This window comes from Strix aluco, chromosome 2 (assembly GCF_031877795.1).
Source record: "Strix aluco isolate bStrAlu1 chromosome 2, bStrAlu1.hap1, whole genome shotgun sequence".
Lineage (NCBI taxonomy): Eukaryota > Metazoa > Chordata > Aves > Strigiformes > Strigidae > Strix > Strix aluco.
In genome coordinates, this window is record NC_133932.1 from 13,389,370 (window position 1) to 13,416,439 (window position 27,070).

Below are 27,070 nucleotides of genomic sequence, written 5' to 3' on the forward strand. Positions count from 1 at the left end.
TTTTGGGTTTTTCTTCAAGAATTTTTTCACTTGGAATATTATTTAAATAGTCAAAAGAAGCAAAAGCAAGTATAGAATGTGCTTAACTTTCTCAAAAATGCATCTTTATCAGTGGTCTGACAGTGCACACTATACCAAATGTAGCTATAACTGGATATCGTGGCCAAAGTGTTTACATTACCATTTAATAAAATAATGCATTATTTCTATTGCTGTTGTTTGGAACACTGAAATATTAGTTGAAAGTAATTTCCCTCTGAACATTTTCAGTGTGTAGATACAGGTAATGCATTTTTCAAGGATACTAATCTTCATTTTTTACCTTTTCAGACAGAGGAGACCAAATACGTTAATGGAAAATTTTCCAGTAAAATTGTAATTGCTCCCGAGGAAAATGTGACTTTAACTTGCATTGCAGAAAACCAGCTAGAAAGGACTGTGACCTCCCTGAATGTCTCTGCTAGTGAGTGTCTTCTAAAGACCTTAAAGTTACAGTTTCACATAAAGTACCCACACTTCACACTTGTATGAAGACTAGGTCTGCATAGTAATGTTGATACTAAGATATTTAACCTTTTTGTCTTAAGTCAAGCAATTGTAAATCCGCTCTGGATCAGTAGTACATAAAATTTATTGATAGCTTTCTGGATGAAGTCACTTAGTCTTCGTGACTTTCTTGGCTAGCTATCTCATGTATGCAATATATTATTTACAAAAGTAAATAATCTTACAAAATAATATTACAACATAATAGGACAAAAATATTGCCAAATAATACATTATTTATAGACAAAAGTCTTTATTTGTTACTAAATTAACATCATCTTTTAGTCCCCAAATTCCAGTTTACTGGTATGACTTGACTCAGAACAGAAATCAGCCCTATGGGGCTTTGATCAAATGTCACTTTTCAATGACGAAAGGTGCTGAGAAGCTACAGTTTGTGGAAGGGTAGATTAGTATTACAGGTTTTGAATAAGATTCTTCAGTTGGATATATTATAGTTACAAAGGAAACACTTCTGCTTAAATATAAGATTAATTACCATGTTGTTTGGCAAACACTGCATTAAGTTTCAGTGTTTCTGTCATTACTGTAAATAGCCAATTAAAGGTGATGTTCAGGAACAACACACTTTGTCTTTAATTTTAACATTTTTCATTTCAGTAAGTATTCCAGAATACGATGAGCCAGAGGATAGAAACGGTATGTATGGTTTTCTATCTCCATAAACCTTTCTGTTGATTGTCTCAGTTCAAGACATCACTGAACAACTTCCACAGTCCCTCAAAGTTGGACTTGATTTGAAATAGCTGGTGCCATGATTGACTAAGAACATGACTTTCTGAATCTTTAAATGTGTTTTAAGAAAAATGCCTACTTTTTTTAATTTTGACTTTCTGACCCCTTTTCTTGTTTCTGATGGAAATTCTTTAGAAATGGTGTAATGGTTTACTTTATCATAGGTCACTTCATTAACTTTTCTTCTTTGCTTCAGATGACAATAGCGAAAAGGTTAATGACCAGGCAAAGCTAATAGTGGGGATTGTAGTCGGTCTTCTGCTGGCTGCTCTGGTTGCAGGTGTTGTCTACTGGCTCTATGTGAAGAAATCAAAGTAAGAATTTATGGAAAACTTGATACTGAATTGAAAAAAGAATAATGATAAGCAGAAATGTATGTTTACCTGTTTTCCCTCCTGCAGCATTCCAGTAGTCTGAGTGGGGAAAAGTTGTTACAGTGGGTGCATTTAACAGAGAAAGGAAACTTGGTACCTCTGAGCGACTTGTCCTAATGCTTTACAGGACTCACCTCCTGGAGGTGGGGTTCCAAGACTTTTCATAGATCACCTGTAATGAGGTTCTCTTTCCTGACAACCAAGTCTGTGCTGATTCTTGCACTTAAATACAGTACCTGCTACTTAACTGTGGGATGTTACCTCTGTGTGGCTTTACTGGTACTAGAAACTGTCTTCATTTAGAAGTTGGGTAGCTCGTTTGCTTTAAAAATGGAATGAATTACAGAATAAGTCTAAACCATCTCAGGGAGAAGAGAGGTCCTTAATTCATTTGTTCATATATACTTTGAGAGCTCTGAAGTAAAATTGGTAAAGATAGATCTTGTGTTGCTGAAAGTCCAGAAGCTATCATCAAAATCTATGTTTTAGCCATCCTATGCATAGAACAGGATTTGCCAGGGAGGCCTGCTTGCTTTCAAATTTTTTTATTATCATACAGGCTCGCTTTAAACAGGATGATCTCAGAAAGTAACCATGTTTCTCCATCCTTGTAAAGATGGCTGTGACTGTATGCCATTTGGCCTTACCCCATACATTTGTCTCCAGGGAGAACTGAGGGCAGGCTTGCTCTGTGAAGGGTTCCTTACAGCTGCTTCTTAACAGGGAAGATTAAGGTAGTTATGTATAACATGCACAAATCGGTACAGGTATAGAAGCAATCTAAAAGTTCAGTTGTTCTTTCTATGACCTTTCATTAAAATTAGATCAGATGAGATTTAAAATATACCAGTGGGATTTTACTATGAACAAATGTGTTAGCATTGATAGGAAAATACAACAAGGAGTTCTCAATCTGCTTGAAAATACTCTTTTTTTGGATAAAATGTAAGGATTTTACTCCAGCCATAACCAAGCAGGTTTTGGTAGTTTTTCAAATAAACAATTGCAATAAATCACCCAAGTGCAGAACCACATTCAGATATTGTACAGGAGAAAAAAATTGTTTTGCAGAGCTTACGCTTCTTTTGGTAGAAATTAAAAAATAATAATAGGGTTGAGCTTCTCCTCCCACACTTTGCTACTAGTGTAACAACGTCTAGAATAATTTTCTTTTTTGCTTTTGAATATGAGAATGTGGGATCATGAAACTGGTTCACTGGTTTGGTTTTTTTTTTGGAAGAGGTGGTTTGGGTATAAGGAGGGCAGAGAAGGTAAAGTATCTTTTCTTGTGCCATTATGTAGCATGGGGAGAGATAAGAATTGTAGAATATAGCATGTCCTTTGCTAAGTTTATGACTTAAGATAACTTTTTCAGCTTCAAAGATAGGATACAGCGTATTCTAACATGGACAACACTTCATGCTCAGCTTCTCTTCTACAATCTTAGAGTAAGAATTAGAGCTAGTATTGATTAGACAGGTTCACTGGGAACAAGATAAAAATCCCTTTATAGTTAAATAATAGTCTCCATATTTGATACATGGTTGCTGGCCTCTGAAACCCTTAATTGATGCATCATCACTGACGATCTCCCGTTCTCAGCATATATTTAAGTTGATCTGTTGTTATCCTCCCTGCTTTCTGCACGCTGTACTTGCAAGAGCAAGCAGAGTGTCAGTACCTATTCTGACAGTTTTCATTACGAATTATAATGTAGAAATCCAAGTAGACCTTGCAAAAAGCACCTTACACCTTTAGACACAATCCGTGTCTAATCACAATCCCACCATCTCCATACAGGCCAACAGTTAGTAGTTATTTTTTGAACCCACCCTTGAACAGTAACTCACCTAATCTCTATCCCCAAAGTGACGCCAAAGGAAAGTCTGAGAAGGCAGCAGCACAGAACTTTCCAAGTCTGCCGAGGCAAGAAAAACATTACTTTTTTTCATTATTGGTGTTGTGGTTTGTATAATCTTCTATTGTCTTGTCATCCACACTAAGTAGGAATTATACTTGTAGCCTTGGAATATATTCACAATAAATCACTTATATAGTTATTCACTGCCTCAGCTCCACTTGATGCAAAAGCTGATTATTGCCACATATTCTTTTCACTATGAATATTATCCCATAAATCAGGGACTCATCTGTATTCCACATCCTGCAACCAACCCCCTCACTTATAAAGAGTTGAGGCTACCTACCCCAGCATGCCATGTTTCTCCTTCATCTGAGCAGAAGGCCAAAGACTTGTTCTACAGATTTCTCCTTTTTCTAAAAAGGATATTTTAAACTAATTTGCACCAAACAGAATATAACTTAGCACTTCAGAGTCTTTCTAAAAAGTTTGTGTCAGACCTCAGTTGAGTGATTCTAGGACACCCATCTTCAGTAAATCCTTCATATATGAAATTTTCACCTTGGCAGAAACAGCTGAGAGTACAGCAGAAATTAAAGATTTAGAAAGAAATGAATGCATCCAGCACCCTGTATCTCTGTTTTGCAGGCACAGAAGTTTTACATGTAGATTGGGCCTTTGTCCCGTTTTTGCTCCTTGGATATGGTGGTGCACAAATCTCAAGTCACATGAGGCTAGATCAAGGTTAAAGTGGTTTAAAATGCAGTGAAGGAAAATTCAGCTGGGCAAATTGAAGCACAACAGCAGTCTTAAGATTGTTCATACTCAGAGCACACCGAACTCTTGAAATTCTTCTTAGGTCACAGTAATCAAGAATGTTACTAGTTTCTCTGAAATTGAACATTTGAAGCATAACAATTCTGCTGTTCTGATACTTTACAGGAAATAAGCATATGAATCTAAATGTGGCAGGCCAAATATGTAGGAAACTTGCTGTATGCTTTGAACAAGACTCAGCATTTGTGGGTTTTTTTTGTGCAATTCCCTTCCAGAGAAAAGACAAAAGTTACAAACATCTCTGAAAGTGTCAGTTCATGTCACAAAAGTGGCACGAATTAAAAAAAAAATGGTCACTCATTTCTTGATGACTGAAATATTTTTGTAAGATCTCTGCCTTTTTCCTACTGATGGACATTTGAAAATAATAGGAGGAAGTGGAAGGCAAGATTGGGATAGTAAGAGAGGTTGCAGATACCCCAGATTTGCATGTATAAGACTGTTAGCTCCTAGAAGATATTTTGCAACAGTGCAGTTGAGTGTCTTAACATGCCTTTCAAAAGTAAGGCAAGCTGTAATAAAATGTGTGGCTCTTGCTTCAGCACCCAGAACTACACTGATATGTATTCTCTTACCTGTCATTATCGCAAGCTTGGGTAACAAGGACAAGAGAATTGCAGATTTTCTTCCTTGAAGAGTGTTGAGGGTGAGGCCTAGAGTTGTGAGGAGGTTAAAAGAAATCAGCAATTAAAACCCAACACTTTCTGGGTCATTTATACACAGACTGTATTTACTCTACAGCAGGCAAGACAATTGAGATGGAAAATGTTCTTTATATTAAGAACAATGCTATGAACAGTATCTAAACAAAATCCCTGAAAATAACGGCCCCTCAGCGCACACACACACACTCCAAAGAAAGCTAAAAGTCTCACTTTGGTACTACTTACAGAGAGATTTTGATTAGGATTCCCTGAGGATAATTATTTTCCTGAAGAGCAAGCACAGATAAATGTAAAATATGAGTCATAATTTTAGCAAGAGCTCAGAATGATCCATGTTTTACAAATGAATTTAAAAAAAAAACAGTTGAGAGGCATAAGTAGACTCATACAACCAACTTCTCACTCTTCAGAACAACATGACCAGAGCATGCTAAGGTGTGGGCTTTGTTTGTGGAGCTGTAGATAACATTAAAGTGTGTGAGATGGTCTGGGCAAAGTGGGCTGTCTTGCCCTTTTTGGCAAATCCTTAGGAATATTTCTGTCCATTCGACAGTGTTGCCCAGCTGCTCAGATGTCACTCCTGAGGTGCAAATGTAGCAAAGCTGACAGGAGTTAATGCACAAAAAAACTAAGGAACAACTGTTGTTGAATGTTGAGCTAGCAAAGGACCATTTGTCCTGTGCCTCAAGTCACCTCAGGAAGCAATGGAAACCACGTTTTGAGCCATTTCTCTGTTAGAAACCCAGGCCACGTCTGTCGAGCCCTGAGGATTGGTGCCATGCCAGGGTCGGCTATTCCTCTGCTATTGGCAGAGCACTGCCAATGGATCACACTGCTGCAACTCAATGCAAAATTGCTCTTCTGTCTCTTAATAACACTGTTTAGATAGCACTAAAAGAGGCAGCAGTATTGCTTGTGCTGAGGTGGTCAGTCTGCCTCGATACCAGTATTTATTTGGGGAACAAAAAAAAAAAAAAAAACAACAAAAAAAAGGTCAGCAAGATCACTGAACCACCAGAATAAAACTGCTGTATTTCAGTCTCAGGCACTGAGAATCTAAATCCATCTGATTGTCAGACATGAAAAACTGCTGCTGCTCTCATTTCAAGCAAGCAGTATATACCATCCTCCAGAAGAGTTCTGGATCACCTGCCTCTTTCAAAGTCACAGTGCTGCCTTTTATATCTCCCATTTTCACCTGTTTTGGCTTTAGGAAAATAGAGGTGACATTTGGTGAGGGGAACAGTTTCATTGAATGCAGAACTAAAATAGAACACTTTAAAAATCAAAACCTTGATCGCACTGCAGAATTTCCCAGGTTTAGTCATTGAATAATTTAAACCTAATCAAAGACCAGTAATGCTCATTACAGTTCCCTCTGCTGTTAAGTGTCAGGTCATGTGAGATTCAGTCTGCTTTGGGCACTGTAAAACTCTTGATAAGAGGCCAAAAAAAGGATCACACTGAGCCATGCCAATAGTCTATCCAGTCCACTGTCTTGTCTCCAAGAGCAGACATACACAGCTACATGAGGGCAGACGTGCATGATCCTGCTTTCTCGCCTCCAACTCATTTCAGCTCAGGTAATTGCTTGAGTCCAGATTCTTTCAGCTTTTCATCTCTTTCCCTACTGTCTCCAATTTTGTAAGACTTATTTATGGAAAAGACTCATTAGCCACATAACAAGCCAAATCCTGAGCTCTACCTAAACCAAACATTTTTTTAATTACCAAAAAAAAAAAGTTTTTTAATTTTTAAGGGTTTTCTTTATTTGGGGGAGTGTTTCTTTTTTACTAGGATTAAAGAGATTTGTGAAAGGTTATTAAGGTCACAGAAGGTCAATCTCTACCAGAGCACTGAATTTTCTTCTTCGTTTCATCTCGCATCCTTTCCTTCTATGCACATCACGTGTTTCAGGTTTTGAATACCAGAAGAAAGTAGAAAGTTACTGGACAAAAGAAATTTACCATTGTAGAACAAGTTACTTCATGATACAGTCTCAGTGTTTTTAAAATTAAATTTGCCCGTGATAAGCAGGAGTTCACATCTTTGCAGTAAGTGGATTTTCAGCACAGACACCTTCCATCAGCCACACAAACATACCAGGCACTCTAAAACCAGCAGTAAAAGGTAAATGCAGCTTTGAAGCACTAAAGCTTATACCCACCCAGGAAATAATCTACTCTAAAATCAAAAAGCTTTTGGAATGGTCCCATTCAGTGTAATCAGGGAGATTCAGGGCCCAGAGTCCCATACCCCCTGGCACTTCACCTCAAACACTGCTCCCCAGCCCAGAGAGCAGCGTTTCCGCAGCGCTCCCGGAGGTGTTGAGGGTTAGGTGGGTTTGCACCCCATCAGAAGCTCTTCTGAGACACGAACTAAACCGTGCTGTCTTAACAGTACTGTTCAAGGCTACGTAGTGCTTAGCCACTGCTAGCGGCCTTTGCTCAGATGGAGGATGTGCACAGAAACACTCCACTAGTGAAAAATTCAGGTCAGTGGTTTTGGAAGGTACATACCTGCATGGTGTCAGCGTGACATGTCACACTATCTTGCTAACCTGTGTCTTCATTGTATTTTGCAAGTCAGTGTCACTATGGGTCTTTGCCCTGAAGCAAGGGTGAGCATATGCATGAATCCGTCACAACAGACGTTACTTTCCTGTAGGGGAAACAAATTATCCATAGAGAAAAACGCGTATAACGATAATCTGCTTTGACACAAGGGATTTACTTTGTCCCACTCAAACACATTTGCCCATTTACATTTTAAAAATTGTGGCCTTCGAAATGTTATCGCAGCACTGCAGGAATCTTTCACCTTGGCAGACAGTGAGGCTTCTCACACGTTAAATGAATGGCATAGTGGTTTTATTGTGCTAAGTTAAACTAAGCACTTAACTCATTAATTCATCTCCACTACTTGCATTAAGGAAGACCTGCTATTTTAAATGAAGCATACCTCTTTTTTTTCCCCCCTCAAACATTTACACAATCTCTTCTTTACCCAAAGCTCATCAGTCATAGATAGCAGAGATCCAGAAGCCAGAGTGGGTTTTTTTCGGTGTTGCCGGAATTTTTGTTAATTTCTTCACATTTAAAGAGCTTCTATTTGGCACAGGCTCTGAAAGTCAATTAGTACAAGTACAGAAAAGATTGCTATGTTGATCAAGATATCTTAGCCACACTTGCAAGGTTTTAGTACGCCTTAAAGCAAACTCTTGTTTACTGAAACAAGCTACACAATTAATTTGTCAAGAAACACGGATCTGCACAACTGGTTTAACCTTACTAAATGTAATAATTCTGAATTCCTCAAGAAGTAAAACACACATGCCCAGCCGTACTGCAGTACTCCCTGCAGTACTAATGCCAGTGGGGGAACTGGTGCTGTTGGTCTATTTACAGACATATGCAAGCCTATTGCTCCACTCAGAACAGAACTCGTAAAAGTTTTATGTATTACTGAGAGGGGAGGAGACACTGTCGTTAATGTGAGGATGGAACAAAATGCTGTAGGCATGCAAAAGTGACCTTATTTTTTCATTATAGGACAGCATCAAAACATGTAGACAAAGATCTTGGAAATATAGAAGAAAACAAAAAACTAGAAGAAAACAATCATAAATCTGAAACTTAAGAGACAAAATGTGTCAGTCATCATTCCAGGTAAGCATTTCATACTGCAGCGTTTCACATATCTTTGTCCACCATTTCGCACTAGCGATCTGTGTCTGGTGACCACAGTGGTAGCTTGGAGTCCGTTGCTCCCCTTGCAGAGGTTTGGCAGCGGAGCAGTTTTGCGTGGTGCTCTATCAGGACAGACAGGCTCAGCCCCTGGCTGGTTAAGAATTCATACCTGCATACACGCTTATTAAAAAAGCCTGACACTTAGATATAACTTAGCACATGGCTTTATTTTAAACCACATACTTGGGGAAATGAAAATACAAATTTGTATAATGTATCACTGGTATACATGTGTGCATGTATGTATATGAAGAGTGTGTTTAGGTATAGTTTACAAGGTTTTGAGTTATGACTTTAAATGTTTACAGGAACCTTCTTCCCTTACTGAAAGCAATAGTTTCTAAGTCTTCAGTCAGCTTTATTTATCATCACTGCAAAAGGCATGAAACTTTCCCTAGAACCAAATCATTCCTTTACACAAGATTTCACATACTCACACTATTATCGATTTTATCCTGGAAAGAGATACTGTATATTAAGTTAGTAGCAATGAAACAGGTATGAAAGTTTCCCCAACCAGGATCCGTATAAAATAAACTCTACACAAATCCTTAGGTAGATGCCTAAGTTCTGTCTGGAATTACAGCAGCATTACAAAGCACCAACAGCACCACCCGGTGTTCACATATATATACACCACCGCTGCACGTAGATGTGCCACTGCTGCATCTCTCCCCTTAGCACCCAGAGTAGGATATTAGACCATTTTTCTGACCAACTGAGCCCATTTAAATTAACACTGTGGTAGCACAACAGTGTGGAAACCAGCTAACCATATTGAGGTTTCTTGGGTTAATCATCAACTGTTCCTAAAAATGAGACTAGTAAGTGTTCAGTGGTGGTGTGTTATGAGTGGAATTGCCACGTTTCATACTTAAAGATTAAACTTTTTTTTAATCTAAAACCAGTTCTCCTTATTAATAATTCCAATATGTTAGTATTGTCTGAAATTTTAAGGTATGGGGCACTATTTTTGTACTAAATATTCAGAATTCACTGGTGGAATGATTATAAAGTACATAAAGAGATGGAGCATTGCTGTGTGCACTTTGCTAGCAATATCACTGTTTTACTATTTGAGAGAGGGAATTGGAAATCCCAAAATTATGCCCTATGAATGGTTTAAAGTGGAAAATAAATTTGAATCTTAAAAAAGTTGCAGTGTGAATACCCAGCGTTTCTACTGCAATTCTATGGGAAAATTCTGTAATCTTTTTCAGTTAGGGCTTGTTTTGTATTTTTTTTCTGGACCTGGTACCTTCTGCGGCATTGCAATATTGAGGTGATTAGATGGAGCTGAAGTCAGCTGGGTGTATTTGTTGAACATAGAAGTTCAATAACATCATGTGCCTTCGGTGCAATCTTTTACTCTAATTATTTCTTCAGATCAGTAGATCTACATAAATGAAATGGACATAAATCCATTACTTACCAGGTAGACTTACTGGCTTTAGCAGGAACAATATTGCAACAGCTATTCTTATTGTGAAAGTATTCTCATCATTGAATGGCAGAAGAAGGTACTATTCGTGTAGCTGTCTATTTGAAGGTTAAATACTGAGTAGTTTTGTTGGTTCACATATTTTGAAATGTTTAACTGGCTTTATCTTTCCTATTTTCAGAGAATACATATAGACCAATTGAAGCATGAACGTGGATTGTATTTAAACATATACAAAGAAGTGACAGCTATTCATGGTTCAAGTATTAAACAGATCATACTACCGAGTTTTCAAAGGATTTTAGACACAATTATCTCAAGCTAAAAAAAAAAAAAAACAAAACCCACAAACTAATTTTGGCAACAGCCATGATAATAGGTCACCATGTTGTGTTCTGTTTGAAATATTTTTTTGTAAATGTCTGCACTGAAGATTTCTTTTTGTTTGCCTTTATGTAAATTTTTTACGTAGCTATTTTTATACACTGTAAGGCTTTGTTCTGGGAGTTGCTGTTAATCTGATGTATAGTGTAATGGTTTTATTTCAATTGTTTTTATGACACCCTTTGAGCAGGTACATGTCTAATTCTGATTGTTATCAGTGAAGCCTCTGCTTTGTAGCAAGTACCTAGAATGTAAGATTGTCTTAAAGGAAAATGTCAAACTCCTTTCTTTGAAATCACAGTAAAAAAACACATTTGAAATCACAGTGAAGAGGAAGGGTGACAGCTGTGACAAGAAAAAAATAAATTGTTAATAAAAGTGAACATTTAAAAAACCATGCAAAGTTAAACAGCCAGAAAGGGAACAAAGAGTTTCCACGAAGAAGTCTGGGTATTGAGCAAGGAACACAATGAAAAATTCCTAGCCTATGTACAGACGGTGGCTAATAATCCTTTTCTTCTAGAGCAAGACACACATCTTATTGATACGTTATCAGTCGTCTTTCATATTAGAATTAGGATAAGGGACTGGAATTCTGGGTTAATTTTGATTCCTTTATGTTATCCGCTGCCTTAAAGTACTGTACCTTTTCTTCATTTCAGAAAGATACCAGTCAGAATTGTAAACTTTTTTTAAAAAGTGGTCATATCAAAGCTGCATTTTTTTCCCACAAAAATAGAATATATATATATTTTTTGTGTGTTTTTGTTAACTATGCTACAGATATTGAATGCACCTTGAGATAATTTTAGTGTTTTTAACTGGTACCTAATTTATCAAACAGTACATATAATTGTAACAATGAAACGTCTATGTATCTTTAGTTACATTCAAGTTTGTAACTTTATAAACATGTTTGATGCTTGAGGGAATTTTTAGAATGGTAGTGATAAGAAAACGTTTTAGGGTAAAGGGCCAATAGAAAGTTGTACTTAAGGGACAGAAGTTTCATCTTATGCAGAAGGTTAGTTTCTGGAAGAAAGCAACGGGCAGTTTTGATAGAGAGGAACAGCAGAGTAAGCAGAACATCAGGTTTCCATTTACAAATATCCAGGGAAAAAGTAAGTTTTTATAGACTGGTAGGCAAAAATAAATAAATAAATAAAAGAAAAAGATGGACGTTAGGAAATGTATTTTGCCACTTTTGCATTATTTAGGGGGAAGAAAACACTGTTACTTGTAAATTTGTAAAATGTTAAATGTCTGGGCAGTAGTGACTGATGTCTTAATAAAAGCTTCCTGTAGTGCATTGGCATGGATTAAATACATAAGATGTCCTATAAACTCTATGCTGTATAAAATATTAGAGGGAAATCCTGTTATATGCCTCTAAAGTTTGATTTGTTACTGTTTTATTTGGCAAAAGGAAAAAAAATTATAATCTTGGTCAATATTTAAACCAAAGTAAAATGGGGGAAAAACCAAAGTAATTTGTTTTGCATGGCTAAGCCATTCTGTTATCTCTGTAAATATTGTGATTTTTTTCTTTTTAGAATTTTGTTAAAAAAATTCTAAAATTTTTAAACACCTGTTTTTCCAAAATAAAACGTGAACACACAAAAAAGTTACTTTATATACAAATATATCTTTTTCTTTTGGTGCGAGAACACTGCCAAGTGATAAACATTTAAAAAAAAAAAACCAACAACGCAATGGGCGTGACTCTAAACAGGAAAAGTTTTAACAGAGTCCTGTGAAGGAGTGTGCAAACATCATCTGTCTTTCTTTATAACACTACAAATAGTTCTTAAATACAGAGAAGAAACCTCCAAAGATCATGAGGGAAAGCATAGGGAAGGGCTGAAAATTTTCATACCACTGTCTGGGAAATACGGGGGAGAGGAGAAGACAAAAAGTCTTTCAACTTCCACAGCTATGAAAAAGGAATAACAACTACTCCTCATCTTTTGGGATTCTGCTAGATCTCCTATGCACTTTAAATCGTCAGTCCTAGGAGCTGAGTTTTTCACTGCTCCGAGTTCACTATAGGCACGTTTCAAGAACCAAGAGCGCAAAAGAATTAATGTTTCTATCCATGCCTAAACAACAATAAAACTGAAGTATGTCTTCACTCGCTTGTCTGAAATCTCAGTTTACAAGAACACGTCTGAACACGAGGGAGGGCACGCACTTACCTAGAGCTCATGCTGGTGCTGACTCTAATCCTGCAGACATTCCTCCATTAGTGTCTGGCTGGGTTGAAAAGTGCCAGGAAGCCCAGGGGGGCTCAGTGTGGGTGACTGGGCCTTCTTGCAGACCGAGGGTCAGGACCTAGAGAGCACAAGCACTCAGAGAAAACCTTCTGAAGGTTGATCACACAGGTCTCCACTTGTGGCCTGATTAAAAAAAATACCCAAGCAATGAACCTTACAAACCCAGGTTTGTACACCACTCCAGAGTTCAATTTACTACACATGTGGGAAAAAAAAAAATCCCTACTCACAAACAGTTTAAAAGCACAGCAAGGGGGAGTGGGAGAGAGCTGATCCTTTTGCTTTAAGGTTGGGAAATTTGGGCAGTTTGTGGTGTCTTCATGGCTGTACAGGAAACTGCCACTGAGCCTGGAACAAACCGACAGGTTTATCTGCGTGCTGCAAAGGCAGCATCGTGCAAAATACCCCATGGCCTTCCCAGGCAACTCTTAAGTCCCCAGCAGCAATAATACTAAATTAATACTAAAATAATACTGAAATAATACTAAAACTAGCTGTACTGCAGTGGATATGAGCCACTATTAAAGCACTCGCAGAGAAACACAATAATGGTACGGCCAGAAGGTGAGGCCTTCTGAAAAAAAATACTTAGGGTCAACACAGCAAAAAGCAAAGCATCAAGGACATTTTGCCCTGGTTCTGAGTGCTACGGAACAGCCTCCATTCTAGGGCTTTACCACACCTACAGCTCCTGCCCTGCTGGGCTAGCAGCTGCTCAGAGCCTTAACTAGTGTTAAATGCTTACCAGACTGCTTACCAGTAAAACAAGTGATCCACACCCGATGGTCTGTATAGTATCCATGACTTGTCAGCATCAACCCAGCACTACAGATGGCTTAGGCAATATGTTACACCTTCTCCTGGACAGGGAGTTTTCATTCTGTCATGTATTTATAGTAATTCTAAAGTCTGTATCAATTATTACTTGAACATTATGAGATCTTAACGTGAGTTTTATCCATATTGGTACCAGCCCATAGAGCCAGATAAGAAAAAAAGAATAAATGTAAGTTTGCTGTCTTTTTTTCTTCAGGGAGCATCTGATAGTCACCTAATATCCTCAGCTGCTGGCTATTGCAGTTAAATCTGATTTACTTGTAGTACCACATGGAGCTGGATACCTTCCTGTTGACTTCATGTTTAGACAGCCATACGTATGTAATTATCTCGGCTAAGATTAAGCAGTGACATATGAAATGAGATCATGACCTCCTCTGTCAACCACATCTGTGAAAATGTTTTCTGGGTTTTCATCTGACAAGAATGCATCTCCATCCAGGTGTCTGTTTCCAAGAATTGCCCAATACAGGTTTTTTTTCAAACAGATTTCTCCTCCAGGCAGAAGATGATGGAGGGAGCATGGGAGGTACATAACTTCTCCTAGTTACCTGCATCTCCTAGCCCCTGAAGGGCTCCCACGCTCTTCTGGCAAAGGATAGTATCCTCAAGCTGGCATAATTCCACACTGCACAAGGCTGACTTCAGCCTTCCGTCCTGGTGGTCTCCAGGGAATGAGCACACGGTGTATTACAACAGGAGGGTAGGAAGGGAAGCAGGTTGCAAACAGACCAACACACCAACCCACCACACACCCCTTAAACGTGTACGCTTCATGTGTAATGCAGCACACACTTTTAGTAAAGATTTGCTACATTTCAAATTATTGGAGAATCAGAAACCAAGATTATTACTTATTATCAAATTATGTCAAAGTCAATTTTAAAAATAAAACTAACTCCATCCACCCAGCCACTCACAATTCCTTAAATGTTGTGTAATTCATACATTTTTCTCATTTACATTCTAAATAGAGACATTTATTCTGTTAGCAGCCAGGCATTCACTTTGATGTAGTAATGAATTTCAGCTTGAAAAGGTAGACCCTGACAAATTATTAGAAAATTTTGTTCCTTAGTGAGAAATGTACCTCTCATCATCCCCACCCCTAAATGTTTTTCCTGGTCTCATGTTCCACCGGATGATACAGCTAAGGCTTCCATAGTCCTCTGTTCCCTGTACTAGTGCTGGTTTTCACATGTCCTGTTCTCTATAATTGATTGTCTGCTGCCCTCACCATCATTTGTTTATTTGTAGGACATAAAGTTCAACAAGGCCAAGTGCAAGGTCCTGCACATGGGTTGGGGCAATCCCAAGCACAAATACAGGCTGGGCGATGAGTGGATGGAGAGCAGCCCTGAGGAGAAGGACTGGGGGGTGTTGGTGAATGGAAAACTGACTATGAGCCAGCAATGTGTATTTGCAGCCCAGAAAGCCAACGATATCCTGGGCTGCATCAAGAGAAGTGGAGCCAGCAGGACGAGGGAGGGTATTCTCCCCCTCTACTCTGCTCTTGTGAGACCTCACCTGCAGTGCTGGGTCCAGCTCTGGGGCCCCCAACATCAGAAGGACACGGACCCACCCGCTTGAGCAGGTCCAGAGGAGGCCACGAAGATGCTCAGGGGGCTGGAGCACTTCCCCTGTGAGGACAGGCTGAGAGAGTTGGGGTTGTTCAGCCTGGAGAAGAGAAGGCTCTGGGGAGACCTTAGAGCAGCCTTCCAGTACTTAAAGGGGGCTACAGGAAAGGTGCAGAGGGACTCTTGATCAGGGGCTGTAGGGATGGGACGGGGGGTAACAGTTTTAAACTGAAAGAGGGGAAATTTAGATCAGATCTAAGGAAGAAATTCTTTCCTGTGAGGGTGGTGAGACACTGGCACAGGTTGCCCAGAGAAGCTGTGGCTGCCCCCTCCCTGGCAGTGTTCAAGGCCAGGCTGGACGGGGCTTTGAGCAACCTGGTCTAGTGGAAGGTGTCCCTGCCCATGGTAGGGGGGTTGGAACTAGATGGTCTTTAAGGTCCCTTCTAACCCAAACCATTCTGTGATTCAGTTCAGAAATGCCACCTTGAGATAAATACCAGCAGTTTAATACAACTATAAACATAAAATGGGCTGTAAAACACATACAAAAAAAAAAATAGAAACATACCCAAATTCCTTGGGCTTCTACATGTTCGTATCCATTGTTCTGGAGTCCTCTGGAGTCTCCCCATTTTGGAAAAGTTGCACAAAATCTAATCCACACTACAAAGGCTCAACTGTAATAGCGTAACATACACCTATACCACCAGTGTGCCTTAGCCTTTTACTCTTTCTTTGTTTGGCTAACCCTTTTCCTATCCCTCATATAACTAGAAATAATGTTAAATAACATTGGGAATCTTTGTACTGGAATGTTAGCACAAGTATTACGTTTAAGAATGTGATCTTTTTTCATAGATTTCAGTTCATGTAACTGTGATGCAAGGATTTATTGAATACTACCCAGCCCTGAACTTAAGAGAGCAGAGGGAAGAAAGTAACATCCTATTGCTCTAAGAAGTGACAGATTAAATTCTATTTAAATATAGTCATTTCCACCCATTTACTACTTCTAGGAAAAAGCAGTCCCTCTTTCAGTACAAACCTACATTCAACCTCACTCATAAAAACGCTCTACATAACAAAGCTAATATTAAAAGAGGCCAACTACAAATCCAGAACAGGCGCAATGCTTCCCTCAGCTCAAACTCACATCATCCTAATCCTTTTTCCCTTGAAATTGTCACCAGAGCAGTCAAGTAATCACCTGCTTAGGTACATCACTGATGACAATTTGTTTACTCCAGAGCTAGAAAGCAAATATAAATTCAGGTCATGTTGTAAGTGTTCAATAATGCCTACACACCAGATCCAAGATTTCATTAATATTTGCATCCATCACAAGAAGAGCTAGTCTAGCATGGACAACAGAATACATTTAAAAGGAAGAACATAATTGAATCTAAATTCAGGAAATGAAATGAATTAAAGAATCAAATAAAACCTCATGTAGACAAAATATTTCCACAAATTCAATTTCAGTGATGTTGATACAGAAGAGCTCTCTGTTTTTATTACTCCAAATAAAGAAAGATCACACTCATTTCCATGAATTTAAGAAAGTAAACACACACAACAAACACAACTGGCCAAAGTGACTGCACTTACTAACAGAAATAAACAGGATATGGAAATCAGATCAGACAGACTTTCTGATAAAATTAGGGTTAGCAAGATTACCAGTGTGTGGAATAAGGTGGTTTCAATTCTATGTACAGTGTACAACCCCCACTTGCTGTACCTTGAAGTAATCCATTTTGCAGTGCATTCTGGGTTTGCCACGTGTCTTCTGCACAGTGCTGGGTCCAAGATTTTCCTAATCCAAAATGGGAGCACAGGGGAAAAGCAGAGTTTTTTCACTGAAATTTTTACACATACTATAGGCAGAAGCAAGAAGTACAAGTTTGTCAGCAAAAACCAGCGGTGGTTAGAAGCTCTTGAGAAAGTAAGATTGGTGCACCACCTCCTTTCACACTGCCTGAAAAATCAGTCATTTGGTCCTTCAAGAAAGGAGTGAGGGAAAGAAGGGAAGAGTGAAATTGCCAGTAAATAGGAACATGACTCACTAAAAGTTATCTTTAGCAACAGCTAAATCTTTTTCAAGTGCAGATCTTTAAAAAAAAGTAAAAAAAGCAGGTGAGATAGGAACGTTGCTGTGGTCATTCCCCTCCAAGGTTTTGTGTAGTCCTTGGACAGGTGCAGTGCTCCATCCTAATGCTATCTCTACTGCTCTCTCTAGAGTGCTTATTCAAACATTTACTCTCTCCTCATTATGTATATGCTTTTCTACATTTACACTAGGCTAAAAGGTGCTATTAGCTATCACCAAGAACGGATCTGGATCCCAAGGCAATCAGAGCTATCCTTTATAAAGCTGCTACCCTTAGTGGCCATCTTTAGCTCCAACGGAAGAAGCCACCAAATCTCTTTATATAGCTCCAGAGAGGGAGCAATCTATAACACTGGGCAGAAATTCAACAAATTAACAAACCCATCTAGTTCCAGTTGCAGTAGGAGAGAGATTTAAATTCTGAAAGTGACTTTAACCATTACAGAAAGCATGCAGAGAGTTGGCATTAGCAGGATATATTTGCTTCCCAAGTTTTAAGGAAGGTCTAATGGCTGAACCAGCAGAAGCACCTGGAGTGGAACTTGTTGAAGCACTGATCCAGCCTCAACATAGCAGTAGGTACCAAGAGAATTTTCTAAACGTTTGCTTTTCTCCAATCAGTACTATTCAACTCACAGTTCAGGGATGAACTGAGAGAAAAAAAAAAAATCTTTCTTGTTATCTGTGAAAATAATCAGGCTGGACAGGGTGAGCCTCTTCAACTGTAAGACGTATGGTGGCCAAACTCAAAAGCTCAGCTTCCTCACTTATGTATAGTACTGCCTTTATTATAATAATTCAACTTTCAATGCAAAAACATTTACATAAATTTATATGAGGAAAAGTATTCAAGGGCATTTCAAGGTATTATTAACTAATAAACCCTTCTCAGTTCTTTCATCCAACTAGATCTTGACATGAGACATGTGTATAATAAGTAGTTCAGCACAAAAATGCATTACCATCCTTAATAAATCCACTTGAAATATGAGGCATGGTCATTTGTTGCTGACTGGGCATATGGAAGAGACACAGCCAAAGAACCAGTGGAAACAGCAAAGGTGAGAGAATTTTTAAGTGGGAGAACAGCGTCTCTGTCTCCACCACCCTGAAGAAAATTTTGGTGTGAAGATATCACAAACAGCACACCCATTATGTATTACTGATGCTCATCCACATGGGAAAAAACACTAAATTCTGGCTAATGAAAAAACAGCAGGACAGAGCTGGTAAGAGAGAAACTGTCAGGAATCGAGATGGAACAAATAATGAAATGACTCATAAGACATTAAAGCTAACCAAGAATCATTAGAAAAGATCCAAAGGAAATTAAATCAGGAATGAGAATTTTCTCAAAAAGAAACTAAAACATCTGTAAATTTCACAGGAAGAAAAAATAACAGGCTACCCAGAAAAAAAAACCCTGTCTGCAATGGCAGCTATAAAGTATCCAGACAGATTTGGAAAGCTGATTATAAAGTTCCAAGAAAAAATTTGTACACGCACACCCCTGCTCCGAAACAGGTACCATAATCTGAAACTAACTGAAACCAAAATATTTACCAGGACATATGAGAGACCAAACCAATTATGACCATGTAGGAGCTGATGAGCTTTAACTGGGAATAAGAGAGCTTTTAAATTAAATACATCACCTTTAAGGATGAATTCAAAAGATTGTAGACTAGTATGGAAGACAGACTAAGCGGAGAAGGAATCAGACTGATATTTAAGATATGTTTACAGCACTTCCTTACTCTCCCGTATTCTACAGAGACACCGTCATGCCATGTCCAATTTCAGAAGAATTACCTGCTAGCTTGTTGCCTCAGGGTCTGACTCTCCTCCTTTACATTGCAGGCTTAAGACATAACTGATAGGGACTATAATGCTTATTGATTAATCAACATATGACTAATAAATTATAAATCAATCTAACTAATAAACAGACAACTTATCAATTTGCATTATCCGGCTTGCTATTACATACAGCTACAAAGCTACTGTTTATGACTGTCAAATCCTATTAACTACACACGACTACTACGGAAACACAAACGTGTCACCCTCCTTTCTCCACACCATTTAACATTAAGGTGCAAGTTATCCCTCTTGGCTCTACCCTCCTACACCAGGCCTTTCCAAAGCAGACCTGATGGGTAGTCCAGTGAGTTGCCCCAAGGGTTTCCTCTGGCATCCTGGTGGCCTTGGGGTGGTGGGACAGCTACACTACCATCTGTAGAAGTTCATACTCTTACTGCTGGAAAATCTGCTCTCCTTTGTTCTTTACCTGACCTTTACCTTACTTTCCATTTTTGAACTCACTTTTTTGCTCCCCTTGTACCTCCTTTTCTCCAGCCAGTCTCCTCCTAAATGAACAACTGCTTCTAATTACTACTTCTCCCTTGATCCCAATTCTGATACATGTGTACCCAAATTCGGTGCTTTTGCTATCAGTACTGAAGCAATCTCAGCTTTATCTGGTATTGCTGATACAGTTTCCTAACTGAGGGTGGCCTTGCAAGACAACCTCCCCTACAGTTTTAGCTTACATGCCCTCTAAGACAAATCACTCTACTTGAGCCTTGATACCACTACCTGGTTCCAGTTAAGTACAAGCACTTTCCTCTCTTTTGCATGAAGAGTGTGCGCATGACAGCAACTTGTTTTTCCAGATTATTTCCATCGCATAGACCATCCTGCTCTCTCTTAGCTGATGGATTACAAAACCTTGCCCTTGACGCGTGCTTCAGACAACCTGCAGGTTTCCCGCAGAGACTTTAGAATACAAGACCTGGTATCCTCGCAGGACATCTTGATCTCTCCCACAGGTTAACTCAAAGTGATCTGCGGGAGGACAAAATCCATAGAGGTCACGGCCAAATGAACCATTTGTGCAATAGACAGAGGTAGCCTAGTTGTAATGTAGCACAGAAAATGAGTTGATTTAAATCCACAACGCTGAAACTCAAAGAGCTAGCAGAAATGTTGTTTTACTCCCATCCCCTTGTCCCCCCCCCCCGTAGAGTTGACAGAGCTATGCCGTGTACGCAGCAAAGCACAGCACTGTGTAGAGAGAGCACCCAAAGCCCATTGCACCAGTGCCTGAGGTAACCAGCAGAAGCAGAGCTTACTGCTTTGAGCAGAGCACAATGTTCACCCTCTCACACTTCTGGTGCCTGAGCTAGCATGAGTGTGCATGCTCTGAGGGAGAAATTGTCCCACTTGAACATATCTGGGGCAGGGGAAAGTTTTAGGTACAGTGTAAAATACCACAGTTAACATTAATGGGGGTTTGACTGTAGACAGTTAGCTTTATCAGCCACAAAGGTCAAGCAATCATCACAAATGTACCTTTCTGATCCCTAATCATTCTTAAGAGCGGGTGAAATTTTGTTTTTTTGAATTAGAAGTTCATCTTCCCTCACATCAGAGATCATTTCCTTCCAGTACGGTCTCAGCAGCTGGAGAGCAAGGCAGCATTAATAGGTTTCTTTCCCTACTGATGCCGAGCTGCCTATGATCAGTCACACTGTCACCAGATCCTATTCTGATGAGAAAAGTAAGCCAAGCATTATTTGTATTTCTAAATATGTTAGGCATTTACAGTATGGTTTTAACAGTTAATACACTGAATTTCTGTGACACTGGTTTGAATGGCAAAATGACAGCAGTTTAGTATGTCGAGATCTGCTAGCCATTTCTAAGCCCTGGCTGAAAGTACCCAGGCTCAACAAAAAATTTACAAGAATTATTTTTTTCTCAAATCTGTTCTCAGTAAAAACCCAAACTCCATTACCATTCCAGGTAACATTATGTTGGCAGCTGCTTCTTGCATGTAATTAGCCTGTTCACAAGTTCCTGGTGACATTGCTTACTTTAACACTTTCCAATAAAAAGATTCAACTGTCAGAATTGTTCACAATTTTTCAGCATTGAATCAGGCTGCAATCTGTGATGGCTTAGCCATTTTTTATGTTCTTCTGCAAAATAAAGCCTTGTACAACAGTGAGCTCAGAGCCCTTCAGCTGGGACATCTGCCCTCCTGAGTGGTCACCTCAGGCAAATGATGGCAACCTGCCAGATTTTTCCAAACATACCAGTTTTACCTCATTCATTAAAGGCAAAGATTTCCCTCCTCCCTTATTATTATTTTTTATTGCAATTAAATGATTTGATAGTCTTCTGTCTGGTTGTTGACTAAGTCCCTGTGCGTATCCTACAATATTTAGCAATTGTCTCAAAGCCCCGTGTAATGTTCAGAACCTCACGAGGAAGTCAGACGCTATAATTTTATTACCAGTTTCTTACTGAAAGCGGAATGTCAGACTGAAGCTAATTTATTCTGTTGACACAACAAGCTTCAAACTCCTGGCTTATTCTTTCCTAATCAGAAGCCTAATCAAATCTTACTTGTTAATATGATCTGATTATTAACCTGCCCAGGAAGGAAACATTTTTCTCCCCAGTTATTAAAGTCAGGACCCTCCTGGGCTCACTGCCTAAAATCCAGACACTAGCAAGTGGTGGTACAGACCTGCCATCTTGTTTTGCTGGGGTGTGGTTTTGTCACCTCTTCAATAATGGGTAAAATCAGCCATGAATGAGCAAAAGCCCAGCAAACGTTGTGTTTGTGGAAAGTCAAGGGCGCTTCTAGATGGCACTCTGGGCTACACTTAGCATCTCCTGTATCAGTTCCACTGTCTGATGGAGCTCCAGGTCTTCCTCACATGTCTCTGCCACAAAGAGGCACGTGTGGGGTAACAGCCTGCTCCTCTAGCCACCCTCCCTCGGTGAGGCAAGGTTATTGCTGCTTCCTCTGCGGCTGGTGGCTATTATTTAACCCCAGCTGTGCTCCTCTTTGTTTTCCTGCCTCTCCCTGCACTAAAGCATTGATAGAGCTGTGGCGCATTTGAGGGCAAGAGGCCTGTTGCTTTGCAGAGCAGCATGAGAGCATCCTACCCTTTGGTACTCATCTGGCTGTGCTGAGGTGGCCAGGGGTCAGCGACAAGGGGGGAACCTTGTAAAGAGAGGCTCTGAAGGGCAGATGGGAGGAAATGCTAAAAAGCAACATCATCAGACACATCAGGGAGCAAAGGGGTGCAGGTGACAAAAAGCAAAGCTGGGGGAAATGCATTCCAGAAAATAATGGGGGGGATCTAAAACCTACAGAAAAGCTGAGGAGCAGGAAAGGAGAGGTGAGAGCAGAGATCTGAAAGAGCAGACTAAACATGCAAATTCAGACTAGAAAGAAAAGGAAGGCTGGTGAAAGAGAAAACAACACAGGACAGGGAAAGCAGCTGAGTAAACAGTAGCAATCATCAGCAAGCTAGTGAAACACTACTGAGAAAGGATATGCTGCTCTGCAAAGGACAGGCAAGGAATGACACAAGGAGGACAGAAGAGGACAGGTTTTGGGGACATGATAGATTAACATCCTCAACAGTTTCTGGTTTTGTACAATCATCATTAATAAATATTCTGCACTGGAAGTATACACTAGATTTGTATGTGTAAGGAGGCATTACAGTAAAAAGAAAATGGAGAGGGATACACGGAACAGAGAAAAAAATTGCCTACTGAATTCTACCTTGTGCTTCAAATTTCCATTGTCAGGCACTCAGAATGGGTGAGGTGACTTTTCTGCACTCCTACTGGGGCAATGCTACTACTTGGAGATTGGGGGGAGGGAGGGGAAGAGCTTTGAACATTTCTGAAAAATGTGCACTTCTTCAGAGCACAATCCTTCAAAAAAAGGGAGCAGTGACTAGAGTGAGATAAATTATAACATGCTCCTTCCACCACGTAGCAACAAAGATAAGCTCTCAATACAAATGACTTGATTTTTCATTTTTTTGGAAGGGGAATGAGTAAACAAATCCATCTGATGATAGATGGATGTCACTATGGATAGTTCAGGAAACAAAGTATTAAAAAAACTATTCTAATTGCTGCAAATCTTAGTGGATTTAAAGCATTTGGGGGTCATCTATCAAAATTAAAGCATGCTGTGATTAGAGAACCGCATTAGGACAGGATACATCTTGCATTACAAGGGAGCTTTCCAAATTAAAGACAACATCCAGGGAAAAATTCCATTCCTTTGAGCTTTTACTGAAATCTTAGACAACTTGTAATTAATATGCATGCACAATGACTTGTAACTTGGTGGGTAATATCGCTGTCGTGGCTTTTTAAAACTTGGTAATTTTAATGCCATTTTTATTAATATGATTAATGCAAGTCAGTTTGTGTAGATGGAAAGGAACAGAAGCAAATCAAAGTTAGCTGTCTGCCTCATTTAAATTCAGACTGGTAGGAGTGTATACTGCTCTCTGGCCTGAGATATCAAATGGAAAGGGGAAAAAAAACACCTCAGAGAAATTGAACCATTACTTACTGAAGAGGATTGGAGGTTGTCATCCATTTAATGGAGGTTGTTCAACCATACTTTGGGACATAATCATACACTCTGCAAAATGCCAAGATAATGGGTAAGGATTTCAAAGGAATTTTAATAAAAGACAATATTTTGCAGGCTACAAAAGAGTTTTAGATCGACAAACATCCTCCAATAGCCAGCTGAAAAATTATAGGGACAGTTTGATCCATACTGCCTTGATTTAGGCTCACTAGACTCACAAAATATCTGCTGAAATGCAGGGCTACCATTTATGAGAAATCAAACGTTCTTCTGTAATTTGAGACCCTATTATGAATGAGCATGCGACACCGCAACTCAAGCTCAAGAAAAGAGGAGACAGAAGTGGTTGGCATCTCTGAAAGCCAAGCCTGTAGTATCTCAGATTAAAATCTCGTAGGGGATCATTCCCACTTGGCCAGTTTTTTGTTATTGAACAGCACTAGAACACAGGTGATCCGAGCATGAGCCGCAAGCCTACATGCAGCTTGCAGGGACAATTAATATTCACCCTGCAACACTGCTCCAAGTAGTCTCTCCTGTAGCTGTGATCTCTCCGATGACCCCCACAGCTCCTCTCCCCTCTGCTGCCTGCCATGGCACAGGCATGGAGTTGATGCCTTGTGCATCCAAGCGACCCTGCAGAAAGTCCATTTTTCTTGTGTCTGCTACACGTTTGAAGAACGCATGCAGAGCCAGCCTTGTATTTCAGGAACAGTTTTATTTCAGGGTTTACTATACATACGCAGTAAATCCTCTACACTCAGGAGGATATGTCCTTCACATCCTCCTGTGCACATGCACAGAACAGCGGACTGAACGTGCCAGGGAATGGGTTTTTCAGAAAAGCTCTGGACAGGGCTGTGTATACATACAGAGCCTGGCCTGCGCTGGTGTGTTCAACTCAGCTTATCAGGAAGGTCCTTCAGAGGAGGACACAGTTACGCCCCTTGTTTTATGGGACACAGGCTTTTAGTAAGACTGGTCAAACAGTTCTGAAGTCAAGGGGGAAAAATTACTATCCATATATTCAACTATATTCAACTAATTCTGAACTCTGATGGGAAAGTCTTCACAGAGAGAAAGCTGAAAGAGCAGAATGGAACCAGTGCTGAAGTGAGAGACCACATGGGTGCAGGTGAGCACTGTGGATACTGCATCAGTATTGAGTCAGCAACTGAGGCAGTCAGTCAGGGTTTGGGAAGAGCATGCCTTTGGATAAGGTTACGTGCACTAGACAGTCCATGCTTTGGTACTAAGCCACCTTCAGAAGAGCTGTGCATCCACCTACCAACCATTTCCTGGACTCTTTTTTTGCTTGTTGTTTATTTTCTTAACAAAACCAACCACAAGCAGGAAGACTCTTTCTACTTTCCACCTTCCTGCCTCCTACCTGTTTACCTTTGGTCTGATCTTCATCCTTGAAAGCCTCCCTCCAACTTGTTTACCTCTTGATAGAAAGTGAAGCAAAAAGAATCAGTCTTCCAGTAGAAGCTTTTTTTTGCCTGTCATTAAACTCCCTTCAAAGCAAGTCAATGGCTATAAATCTCTCCCACCAGCTTTATATTTGCCATAGTTTTATCCTTTATCTTCACTGCTTCTGCAATTCTACCTCCTTTCAATCTTCAACTTTGCTCTATTTGATTGTTGTCTCCCATTTGTTTTTGATCTCACGGACATAGATTTGGGTAGTGATGCGATTTCCAGTCTTCCTTAAGCATATGATTGGCACAGGTAATTAGACAAAAGGAGGAGGAAAGTATTCAAGTTCTTGCTTGACCCACATGCTCTCAAAAAAAGATCCCAGTTACTGGGGGTGCAGGTAATATGAACATTGTGTTGTCAGGATTGAGAGCACTCCAGGTGCATCTGCAGCAGACAGACAGAAACCACTGCAGCTGCAGAGTCGATCTTCCATCCAAGCATATTTAAAGCAAATTCTTCATTTCTGGGTCAAAGTCAAGATACCAACCACTTGCAGCCAAACAACGCACAAGAATATTTTTAAAAAGTAAGTTGAAATAGTGCAGATATCCCACGAAAGAGGTGGCATACCATTAAACAATCTTTTCAAACAGCAGAGACCAGCTGGAATCCTCCCCTGCTGACAAGTTGTTACAAGGTAGAAATTGGATCATTTCAAAGCACGCAAGCATATCATTTCATTACAAAACTTGAGATTTGCTAAAAAGTGGATTAAAAAAATGTAGAAAAAAACACCTAGAAAAAATTCCACTACTTTCTCAGTCTATGAACTTAGTCCCTTCTCTTTAACATCATTTCTCTGCACTACTGCAACCCGCTCTTACACATTTGAGCTGTTTTTCGTATGTCTAGTTCAGTGGGCTCCTGTTTAAAGTGAAACTACATGTTATTAATAGCCACTGTGGAGAAAATCACCAAGCCAAGTAGATGAGTTTCTATCATTTGTATCTTCTGACTCACCTCAGGAAAACAGCTAGCACCATAGCCTTCCTGGCTATCACACTTTACTACAACCCATAGGACATGCTAATATCTGCATTTGCATCTAAAAAAAAAAAAACTAAATCAAAAAAACAAAAAAAATTGAAACCCTCTCCTTTAATAACAAGGGGCCAAGATCACCAGCTTAAACCTGCTCCTAGAGATGGCACACCACAGTGCCCCTCTACCTGTTTTCCTGTGAACTTTCCTGGTTCATACCGGGTAAGAGTAAGGTAAGCACAGCTTCTGATGCAAGGAATAATATGGGAGTTCTTGCTCAGCCAGCAATTGCACTTCCCTCAACTTTGTAGCCCCCCTTCAAGTAACAGGGAAACAGGACGTCTCAGGCTGATACAAGCAATCACATCAGTGTTGCCTTAAAACCAGCAGCCTTTGTCTGGAGTCAACACGGAGCAGTGGCGGCCTGATCCGTTGCAGTTGCAGAGCCCACACCCTCAGCAGCTATACCACTGCTCATATCTCGCCGCAGACCACAGCACACCTTCTTCCTGAGACTCCCCGAAGAGTCTGTTTAACTTAATTGGAGAGATCCCACATGTTCACAACCTGAGACTCCCGCAATCAAGCACTTCGCCTGTAGATTAGGAGTTACCATTCAGCATCACGGAGAACACTGAAAAGATGACAGATAGAAATATGCAGACTGCCAAATACTAAAAAAAGAGACAAAGACACAATCAAAAGCTTAAGGTTCTCAACATTGCATTGATATTTGACTGTCCAGACAAGAAACAACTGCGCTTAAAGCAACA

General features: G+C 39.7%; 1 protein-coding gene across 1 annotated transcript in view; it reads left to right on the plus strand.

The window, feature by feature from the left end:
* The window catches only part of ALCAM (activated leukocyte cell adhesion molecule), a 128,782-nt gene extending 116,038 nt beyond the window's left edge, over positions 1-12,744 (plus strand). Inside the window, exons 12-16 of the mRNA XM_074811466.1 lie at positions 335-463; positions 1,168-1,206; positions 1,499-1,616; positions 8,591-8,707; positions 10,411-12,744. Of these exons, the coding sequence (XP_074667567.1) occupies positions 335-463; positions 1,168-1,206; positions 1,499-1,616; positions 8,591-8,678 (374 nt within the window). The 3' untranslated portion in view covers positions 8,679-8,707; positions 10,411-12,744. The remainder of the gene's footprint in view (positions 1-334; positions 464-1,167; positions 1,207-1,498; positions 1,617-8,590; positions 8,708-10,410) is intronic.
* The last annotated feature ends 14,326 nt before the right edge of the window (positions 12,745-27,070 follow it).